The sequence below is a fragment of the Onychostoma macrolepis genome, chromosome 07 (assembly GCF_012432095.1).
Source record: "Onychostoma macrolepis isolate SWU-2019 chromosome 07, ASM1243209v1, whole genome shotgun sequence".
Lineage (NCBI taxonomy): Eukaryota > Metazoa > Chordata > Actinopteri > Cypriniformes > Cyprinidae > Onychostoma > Onychostoma macrolepis.
In genome coordinates, this window is record NC_081161.1 from 5521874 (window position 1) to 5533406 (window position 11533).

At 33.7% G+C, this 11533-nt stretch overlaps 1 protein-coding gene across 6 annotated transcripts in view; it reads left to right on the forward strand.

Annotated features, from left to right (window-relative positions):
- kcnip4a (potassium voltage-gated channel interacting protein 4a) overlaps nt 1-9643 on the forward strand; it is a 215073-nt gene extending 205430 nt beyond the window's left edge. For all 6 annotated transcript variants that reach the window (XM_058781421.1, XM_058781419.1, XM_058781418.1 and 3 more), the window contains exons 3-8: nt 1770-1839; nt 3157-3227; nt 4369-4476; nt 5190-5294; nt 6009-6071; nt 6264-9643. In XM_058781421.1, the coding sequence (XP_058637404.1) occupies nt 1770-1839; nt 3157-3227; nt 4369-4476; nt 5190-5294; nt 6009-6071; nt 6264-6311 (465 nt within the window). In that variant the 3' untranslated portion in view covers nt 6312-9643. The remainder of the gene's footprint in view (nt 1-1769; nt 1840-3156; nt 3228-4368; nt 4477-5189; nt 5295-6008; nt 6072-6263) is intronic.
- The last annotated feature ends 1890 nt before the right edge of the window (nt 9644-11533 follow it).

Genomic DNA, 11533 nt, shown 5'->3' on the forward strand with positions numbered 1-11533 from the left:
GCTAAGAATAAGGCATACACATCAGAATGGACTTTATTTTGTGCTGTGGGTGTGGGAAGTTTGGTCTTCATCATATAATAGCACAGATTATGTCGACAAAAATGACACCTCTATTACTCACTTTAAATTGCAACCGGCAGGATGAATATATGCCCTCAAATGAAACATTAAAGCTGCTTTTCTGCTACTCTATTTATCTGTTTCTCCTTATAAAGCCGAATGTTAACCAGCCGCCAGAATCTAGTATTGTGCTTTGCATAAACTAGTTAAAGACCATTACAGTTCTCAGTTCTTTTGGTACAAACACGTGAATTAAAACAATACATCTAACAGTTCAAATCAGAAAGTGATGGCATCTTCCACAAGACAACGACATTAATTCCTTTTATTACTTTTATGTCTGTCGTCAAGGGAGATGTATTGTTAAAAATGTGATTTCACTTTATTTTAGCTGGTTTATCATATTGAGGGGAGCACATGAGTAATGCTGGAACTGCCTTATAAAGTTCAGTCTGTAATCGCTGTATCTGTCAGACTAGCACTGCTTTAGTGATATTTAAATAAAAGCAATAATGTGCATCTGTTATATCTGCTACAATTTCAAAAATACACTAGTTTATTTATCTTCACCAGACATCTTGCAACTCTCTTAACAAGAATAATAAAGAAACTGCATTGCTGATGTTGTGAGACAGCAGTCGTCCTCTCATAATTCATTCTCAGGCTTGAAAGGATCATTTCTGAAGAGCCGCTCGTAAATGTGTTTACTAAAGCACAGCGTCTGAGATCGTTTCATCAGACAAGCATGACAGCTTAAACTATTGGTCATCTTGAGGAGGTCGATCTGTCATTTTTAGTGCAAGTCATCACGTAAAATCGAATGTAAATTCAAGCATTAAGCGTGCACATTCATCTCTATTTATTAGTGATACAACATCATATATGTGACCCTTGACCACAAAACCAGTCTTAAGTCGCTGGGGTATATTTGTAGCAATAGCCAAAAATACATTGTATGGGTCAAAATGATTGATTTTACTTTTATGCCAAAAATCATTAGGACATTAAGTAAAGATCATGTTCCATGAAGATATTTTGTAAATTTCCTTTTGTAAATATATAAAAACTTCATATTTTTGATAAGTAATATGCATTGCTAAGAACTTCATTTGGACAACTTTAAAGGCAGTTTTATCAATATTTTGATTTTTTTTGCACCCTCAGATTCCAGATTTTCAAATAGTTGTATATCAGCCAAATATTGTCCTACATCCTACAAACCATACATCAATGGAAAGCTTATTTATTCAGCTTTCAGTTGATGCATAAATCTAAAAATCTAAAAACTGACCCTTATGACTGGTTTTGTGGTCCAGGGTCACATATGAGGTCTACCATGACCTAGTGATGAGTGATACTAGAGTAAAGAATGGTGATCTTACAACACTGGAAAAAATAAATAAAGTAAAAGTCTGACAAGCACTTGCGATCTCTCTGAGCTCGTTTATTTGAAATGAAGGAGAGTCATATGAGATTATATTCAGTGCAGCAAATGCACTTCTAGCACAATGTGCTTGCCTGCTGCTTCACATTTTCATTTATGATGCACATTAGAATGAGAATGGACAATGGATAATGTGTGTATTGCTCAGCAATGGTGCCATTTCCAATTTGGATGTTCTTGCACATAATGGTTCTCTTGGTGAAATCACTCCTCAGTAACATCTCAATAATGTTGCGATGGAAATGTCTGTATCTGTGTTTTTCAGGAATGCCCCAGTGGTGTGGTCAACGAAGACACATTTAAGGAAATTTACTCTCAGTTCTTCCCACAGGGAGGTGAGTGTATTTAAAGCCATATATTCTCCATTACATTTATACTGTATAGCATTTTTTTAATACAACCTGATCTGACCCTTTGTAATATTTTGTTGGTTTAAGCTGCTGTAGTCAGGTTGATTTAGACTTATTAAATAATATTTTAGACTTGAATAAGCCAGTTAATTTAAATCTTACCATTTTAGGTTACCTGACAAAACATACTTATATTATTATTGTTATTTAACAAAACATACTGCATTATTGCAGTTTTTGTTCTTTTGCAAAACAGGCTTATTGGAAAAACTTGCTTGTGGTTACTAAAAGTGTTTTCAGTAATATAGTATAATTTTCTGCCACATAAGACAAAAAGTCCTGCGTAATCATAACGTAAAAAGTTGAATCTATCACATAAAAAGGCAACATTGTGAGATAATAATTCATGATGAGATAAAAATGATTTGAAAATTGCAGATATTTATGACAAAAATTATATTTTTCATGTTATAATTTCTATAAAATCTTACAATTATGCTTTACTATCTCATAACTTTATCTTTCATAATTATGATTCACCAAAACATTTTTCTTTTGTGGTGGAAATGGGCTTCCATTATTGAAAACTGTAAAAAACTAAAAAGCCATAACGACGACACAAAAGTCAAAATTAAAATACTGGTTCAATTATGAAAAAAAAAAAAAAAGAACTGCGAAGAACTGAAAAGTCATAATGGTGACCCGAAAGTCAAAATTAGGAGATAAATCAAAATGATGACAAAAACTTTTTATCTCATAATTATTAATACATTTTTTATCTCATATTTATGACTCTTTATGTCGTAACTATGACTTACCAAAGCATGATTTTGTGTCTTCAACCCAGAAACTGTATAACATCAAATAGAAATGGAACATGAATTTATAGAACTAAAAAAGTCCCAGAGGAAAGTTTTCCTCGTAATTTCAGCAGACCAACACACACACACACACACCACTAATCTGAATGGAGGTCTCCCAGTGGAAATGGCTGTTGTAGTGATTCTGTTCTCTTTTGAGTCACATGATTTGTGCCACAGCAAAGTCAAAAGAGTAGTTTTATAATTATGGGTTTGAGCTTCTCTACATCATTTGTCGGGGTTTGTGACAAATCTCTCTCACGTGGCCCTGCTCATTTCCAGCCCATTCACATACACACATTGCTTGCATTATTTATAGTATAATGGATCATAGCTTGTGCAAGCTTATGCATCCCCTTTGTTGTTGAACAGAATAAGCTATGAAATGAGGTAATGACATTGCTGTGATTGAAGCTGAGCAGTTTCCTATTTTATTTTTCAGATGCATCAACGTATGCACATTTTCTGTTCAATGCATTCGACACAGATCACAACGGCTCTGTCAGTTTTGAGGTAAGTAATAACACTAACAGAGCATTCTGGAGACGAACTCTCTCGCACATGCATGACATTGTAGTGAACCTAATATTATTATGTTAACACTGAATTGTAGTTTGATATTTGGACATGGACGCTTGTGCGTGTGCCGATTCTTTATAGGTATAATGCATGCAGTTTTAACTGAAAGACTAATGAAATAACATATAAAATAGATTGAAATAAAATTTGAAATAATTTACATCATAGATAAATGTAGGACCATTTAAAATAGACTAGTCAAATGTCATAGGAATTATGACTTACTAAAAAAAAAATCATAATTTTTACACAAAAGTTGAATTACAAATACATAAAACTGACTTTTTATTGCATCATTTTGACTATCTCATTATTTCAGAATTTTTAAGTCATAATTATGAGATATACTGTCAATTTATGAGATACTAATGTCATAATTTTGATTTACCAAAGTTTTTTTTTTCTTTTGTGGCACAAATGGGATTTTATAAAAACTGAATGAATGAATGAATGAAAGACATTTACCACACACAACATATAAAATACTCCCATTTCCAATTTATTTTGCCTTATAATCCTTGACCTCCGTTGAATAAATGTCTTGACTGACAACATATTGTGCAATTTGTGTTTTACAGACACATTAGGAGACATTTTAACCACCACTGAACCTTCAATTTGCACACAACAAGGAATTCATTCTTTGGCAATAAACAAGCATTTGTATCCCCAGCGATACAGTAATTAAACTATATGAGAATATCCTGTCTTGTTTTTAATAACAAAGTTTGGCTGTAACCATTTAGCTCCTTCTAAGGCTTATTTGTCATATTTGGTAATTAAAAACCTTGAGTGCTCATGTGAAAAGTTCAGCCTGAAAGAATTCATCTTATCATTTGGAAAATGGTTATTAAAGACATTTATTTCCATTCACGTGTGCACTTTGCATGTATACTGGATTAGTGAGATCCATAATACAACCATTAAAATACCTTGAGGTATCATATCATCATGTGAAATGTTTAGCAGAATAATCATCATTTATGCTCTAGCTGTAAATGACAGATTTATGTTGTTATCCAACAATATTCTGTTTGCTCTGACTGATTTCTCAATGTCTTTCATTGCATTACAGGATTTTGTGATGGGTCTTTCCATTCTCTTACGAGGCACCGTTCAGGAGAAGCTTAACTGGGCATTTAACCTGTATGATATTAATAAAGATGGATATATAACAAAAGAGGTACTTGAAAGATATGAGTAACACTTTATAATAATGAACACTGCATAACATGAATTCATTGGATAGGTGTCATGAACTAACAACGAATGATGAACTTTTATTATTCTAGCTAAAACAGTTATTATTACCTTTTCAAGTTTATAATGGACAATAGTATAGTAATAATTTAACAGTTGAAAAATATGAAAAGTCGAAATTTACAAAAAGTCAATATTATGAGATACTAAGTCATGATTATGATAAAACTTTGGCTTTCTATGTCATAATTTCAACTTTTTTCTCATAATTATGACTTAAATTATGAAATTATAAAAATTATGAGATATGTAGTCACAAAGTAGTCACAAATATGAGACACAAAGTAGAAATTGAGATACAAAGTCATAATTATCACACAAAAGTAAAAAAAAGTCAAGTTCAGGAATAAAATCAAAACATAAAATTGTATATTCATGTCATAATTACAACTTTTTAAAATTTCTGCATAAACTAATACAGTTTTAACTTTTCAAGTTAAAAATAGACAATAGTGATAAATTTATGCTATATTAATAAATGTAGAAAAATGTTTTTCATCATCAGTTCATGATACCAAATGCATTAATGAACGTTAACAAATGAAACCTTATTGTAAAGTCTTACCAGAAAATCACTTTCATGACATGCGATCATATAAAACACTAACATGCCTGTCTATTGTTTGGGTTTTACAGGAAATGTTAGATATCATAAAGTCCATCTATGACATGATGGGGAAATGCACATATCCCATACTTAAAGAGGAAACTCCACGACAGCATGTGGAGATATTTTTCCAGGTGAGATTGGCATCTAATTTATTTTGTAATGATTGTTCTTCATATAGAAAATATTTGCTAGATAGGACATTGGTAAAGCAAGTACGTTTCCAGAATGTTCCCATCTATGTCATGTTATTTATCACCAGGACCCTAGATCTAGTTTCTACTGATGCTATTATAGAGCTTGTCTTAATGTAATTCTATGCGATTCAAAATTTCTAAAGCTACAGTAAATAAGAGTGTCCTTAAAGCAACACACTGACCTTTTGACCCTGTTTGTGCCTTTACAAAGCCATACTAGGTCATAAATATGAGATTAAAGTCAAAATTACCGTACATTTTAGTCAAATGAGTTGAAAATGAGATACAAAGGCCTAATTATGAGATACTAATTATGACAAAAATGTTGACACTTTGTCATAATTTTTACTTTTAATGTCACCTTTTTATCTCATTGTGACTGAGCATCTCATAATTGTGATTTTACCTCATATTTATGACTTTTAGGCCCGGTTTCACAGACAGGGCTTGAAATAAATAAAATAAAATGATTGCCAGACACAGCACTTTGGTTCATTGGTATAGCAATGATCCCACAGATCTGGTTTCTGCTGATGTTATCATGGAGATTGTCTAAATGTAATTCTAAGCAAGAAAAATGTCTAAAGCTAAATGAATAGAGCAACCTCAAATGAACACACTGACCTTTTGACCGTTTTTGTGTCTTGACAGAAAATGGACAAAAACAGGGATGGAGTGGTCACTATAGATGAATTTATAGACTGCTGTCAAAATGTAGGTCTATTTTTGTTCTGAATGTGATGTTCTGCATGAATGTCTTTCTTGAAAACATTTACAATATGATTTTCTTGAGTGGAGCGCTTAGAGAGAAAAGCTCCTTACATATTGTTCATTGAACCTGCAGCATTAGTCTCCACAGGTGAGGCGTTATTAAAGAGTTCACCTGTGTCCGTTTGTTCCCTACAGGACGAGAACATCATGAGATCAATGCAGCTTTTTGAGAACGTCATTTAACATGTGAATGGACTCTGTTGGCGGGCCAGCTCACATAACCACCTTTATACTCCACAAACCCGACGTCCTCGATGATACACGTCTGATTACTAGCAGTGCTTTACCCATAAACCAAAATTAACAGCATTTTTAAAATCAAAGAAATTTTATTATTATTTTTTTTTCATATACTTGTAAAACATGTATACCTTTATTTGCAGTAGATAAATAGTCTGTTAATCATCTTTTTCTCCAAATTTGTGAAATAACTAGAAGCCAGAAGAAGTAACATTTCCTACACTGGCCCTTAAACACAAACAGAATGAATTTCTGTGCGTCAATCCATTTTTAAATTGCAACAATTTACAAGGAATATTTGACATACAATTTACTTAACTCCTTAGTTAAAGGAATAGTTCACCCAAAAATGATCATTAGCTGAAAATTTACTTGAACTCAGGCCATCCAAGATGTACAGCTTGTTTCTTTATGGGATCAGATTTGGAGAAATGTAGCCTTACATCACTTGCTCACCAATGGATCCTCTGCGGTGAATGGGTGCCGTCAGAATAAGAGTCCACACAGCTGATAAAAACATCACAATAATCCACACCACTCCAGTCCATCAATTAATGTCTTGTGAAATGGAAAGCTGCATGTTTGTAAAAAGCAAATGCATCATTAAGGCATTTTAACTTTAAATTGTTGCTTCTAACCAAAATACAAGTCCATAATCCATAATAATGCTTCCTCCATTAAAGAAGTCTATCCCCTGTTGTCCATATTTCTTAGGAGCTGATTTAGACTGTTTTTACTTGTAAACGATGCTTGATCTGTGCAGATTTCTCTTCTGATTGAGGCAAGGTGACTTTTTCACTGGAGGAAGAATATTATGGAAAGAGGATATGAATTTTAACCTGGAAGCAACAGTTTGAAGTTAAAAAGAAGTGACACTTTAATGATGGATTTGTTTCTTATAAATACACAGCTTTTCAATGCACAAGACATTAACTGATGAACTGGAGCGGTGTGGATTACTTGTGGATTATTGTGATGTTTTTATCAGCTGTTTGGACTCTCATTCTGACGGCACCCATTCACTGCAGTGGATCCATTGGTGAGCAAATTATGAAATGCAAAATTTTTCCAACTCTATACTATTTATTTAAAGTTATTCCTTTAAGTTACTAATGTGTCACACACATAGTATGACAATAAAAATTCACCACATAACACAAATTCATGGTATATTAACTGTTTCCGTTTTTAAGCACAATTAGTAATAAACCATACTTCTTTCATTCAATAAGTACAAACCTGTGACTCTGCAGCCTTTAGATTTCTACAGAATCATTCCAGAATGTTCTTAACTACAACAGCGGGTCCAGCCAAAACAGGTGGAAAGTCAAATAAAGATGAAGATGTTGTATGTTTTCTAAAATATATTTAAAATAGATCTTTACAATTCTTTTTTTTTTATTATTATTTGTTCAGAATCATTTGCCAACTAGATAAATATTCTATATTATAGATTTGGAAGCTACAGGTAGCAAATCAAAGCACACATGTTGTATTTGTCTTAGGGAACATTGTTACAAAGTAATGCTGCTTATATTATAATGTCCTTGTGAAAAATGTCACATTATGTTTACATGTTTCCAACACTATATCACTGTTCTCTTACCGTGTGGGTTTATTTATTGAGCTAACTAAGTACATCAGGCTGTCTGTAGCCATACAGTATTTGTTTTCATTTGGAGGTTTTGACCATCAGTATTTGTGTGTCTGCAAAGAAGCTCTGTTAATGTCTTTCAAAGCATCACTTAAAGAGATAGTTCACCCAAAAATGAAAATTCTGTCGTCGTTTTCTTACCTTCCACTTGTTCCAAACCTGTATGAGTTTCTTTCTTCTGTTTAACACAAAAGAAGATATTTTGAAGAATGTTGGTAACCAAAAGTTTGACGGTAGCCATTGACTTCCATAGTATTTTTTTTTTTTTCATTACTATGGAAGTCCACTGTTTGGTTACCATCATTCTTCAAAATATCTTCTTTTGTGCTCAACAGGAGAAAGAAACTCGTACAGGTTTGGAACAAGTCTTATAGCGTCTAGAGTTGATTTCAGGATGTTCCGACTTATTACCCCACAAAATATTTGTAGCCTACCTTAATTAAGAAGTTATTTAGCATTAAACATTACTTTTACATATAGAATATTTTGTAACTGTGGGCAAATCATAATATTTAAAAAAGTTATAAATGTAGTAGTTCACCAAGAGTACAATGTTCTCTACAACATCGCCACCTAGTGGACATAAATTACAGTGGCTCACAACATGATTTATGGAATAAAATTGAAGAATTAATTTCACAAAATAACACGCCACAAAAATGAACGGTCAATATTTAGATCCAGTATTGTTCCCATATTCTGCCTTTAGAGTCACTTGGGCTCAGTTGCAACAAGCTTCCATTAAAATCATAATCATACCTCGCACAAATCTTAGATGAATCCCTGTGTGAAAATGTTTCCTTCGTGCATTTCTGTTATGAGCAGCAGTTTCCACACCTGCAACAATAATTCTCAAAGCTTGACATGTGAACTTTCAAAGTCTTAACCTGTAGACCAGAGAACAAGAGAGAGATGTGAAGTCATTTGAGTTTTATAACTGTGTATAAATATAAACAGGCCGGTCCAGACATCAGATTAAATAGAATTAATACATCGATTTGTATTTCAAATGTGTGTGTAGATATTTCATACATTGCAAACTTTTTCATTTTGTTGCATTCTCCCAGTTTTATTTCCAAATCTTACTTTTTCCTTATTCCAATTATGCAAATAATGTTTATCTTCATGGGTTCTAGATCATACTGTACTGTCTAATAAGAACACTTGATTGTCTGTCAGTTTACTTTTATTAGTTTTGCAACCTGCATGCCTGATTCACATGAGCTTGTCCAGGAGAAGAGTGCATGAGCTTTTCCCTACTCTAGAAATCAGTGCCTTTCTTTGTTATTTCTCATCCCAGACAACCTGTACTTTCTGTCTGATTTGATTGTAATTGAGTTACAGTATAGGATGTGATTCTTTTTCGTCCATTTCTGAAAACAACGCTATGTCATGCTGTATTTGAGGTTTCCCATTGACGTTTTCCCATTGAGAGGCGTGAGAGCCTGACAGCTGCATGTGTAGAGAGTGAAGAAGGCTTCACGGTGTTAGCGAACGGCCTTTAGTGATGGGAAGAGCTGACTGGAGCAGATCTAGCGCTCTGTGTGCCTATCCCAAGCTTCTCTGTGGAACTAGACGAGTGTATTTTGTAACATAGAGTCAATAAACCGCTCAGAATGTATGTTTCATGGCTCGTTCATTGAATGTCAGATCACTGGTCATTAAAATCACTACGGCCACATACAGTACACACTGTGGAGTTTCAGAAGTGACAATCACATTTAAATATGGCCTTCGTCAGATTAGACGCCATACTGAATTTAACACGGATAAGAATGAGGCGAGTCTGACACCAATGGAAGTTCGGTGGTCTCTTAGCTGAATTAAAAGAAACCAAACTTTAAATCTGCAGCATTGCAGTAAAGTGAAGTAAATAACATCATTACATTTTTGGATTGTATTATATGTAGAATTATTATTGTTTTTAAGAAAAAAATGCCAGAAAGTTGCAGTGTCCGTAGAAATTTCGTCTAGCATCTTTACAATAGTGCAAACGGAATAAAGATCCTAGATCACATAATTTTCACAAATCACAAATTTAAAACTGTTTTTTGGAGTTTGTCTTCTTTTTCCAGAAACATGTTTTTGTCTTCTTTAGCATTTGGTATCCACTATTTTGGACAAAAGTAATATTACAGCACCAAAGACTTATGTTCGGTGAGTTTAACTAAACCACCATGTTTTGTTTGTTTGGAACGCTGCTTTCGCAGAGCGTGCTCTTGAAGTGTTGCCATATCCACTAATTATAAGTGACGTGTCTTTGGGCTTATTGGCTCACAATATTTTGGTGTTATTTCCAAGATAAATCTCTTTTGGGTTTAAGTTTATTATGGGTCTTGTTCTTATTTGTTGTTGTTGTTTAGTTTTTTCATAGCAAGATCTGGCAACACTACACATACCTCATTCATTGTGATTTCTTGCATACTGAAGAAACACAAATCTGATATATGGAAGGTGGATTGTGCCAAAAATCTTTAAAAATAACTTTTTTTTTTTTGTCCATGTTAACGTGACAACACACACAGCAGCCAATGAAACTGCTGTATTTGAGACTATATTCGAATATGTGGCAATATGGTACATTGGTTTATACGAATGCCAGTGTCATGTTTATGCATGAAAGATGTTGTAATGGTATGCACACATGCAAAGATCAAGTGATAATGCATTGGTCTTACAGTATGTCATGATTTGTCATGTTCTTTGTAAGTGTTTAATTCAATGTTCTTTCTCAGCTAGAAAAGTCTTAATTTAGATTTTAACATTAATTTACTGTAGCACAGTACACATCAGTAAAGCAATGCCGCAGCGAACTAAAAAAAGTATTAACGTGGGTAAATCCAGAGGTAAATCTGCTTTAAAAAGTATTACATGTTCAAACGTGGCTAGAATGTGCGTGTTGAGAGACACATTCAAATTTGTCATCCTAATGTGGTAAAACTGAGTCTTTACTAGGGGTGTAAGGATCCATCGATATAGATCGATACATCAATCAAATGCCTGACGATACGATGTATTGATACCACGCATAAAATATTGATATTTGTAGTATAAATAGGCACCTTTCTTTTGGCACTGTCCACATTTTCCCGTAATGTCCTTCTATGCATTAGCGCCAATGCGTGCATTCTCATTCAAACTCAGGTATCAGGACTTGATATAAGGACTGCCGAAGGCACAAGGCGAGCATAAAAGATGCTCGGGATTGTTGACGAAGCTGTCGAGCGCAGTGTGAGAAGTTTTCTGTGCACAGACACACATCTGAAGCGCACACACACAGACAGCCGTGTTGACAGCGTACAAATAATAAATTGAGTTTTCTTCCGGGTTTTTTGTGCATGGAGGAACAAATACAGACAAAATTACATCAAAATGCGCGTTTTGGCGAATATCCTAGTAAACAGAGTCGATTAGGCATATGTCTGAGCGTAAACAGTTGAGAAAGAAAGTATATTGGATCCGTGCTTTTGTTCTTAAAGTGAAAGCAAACTAATCCTAATGCTGTCAAAGA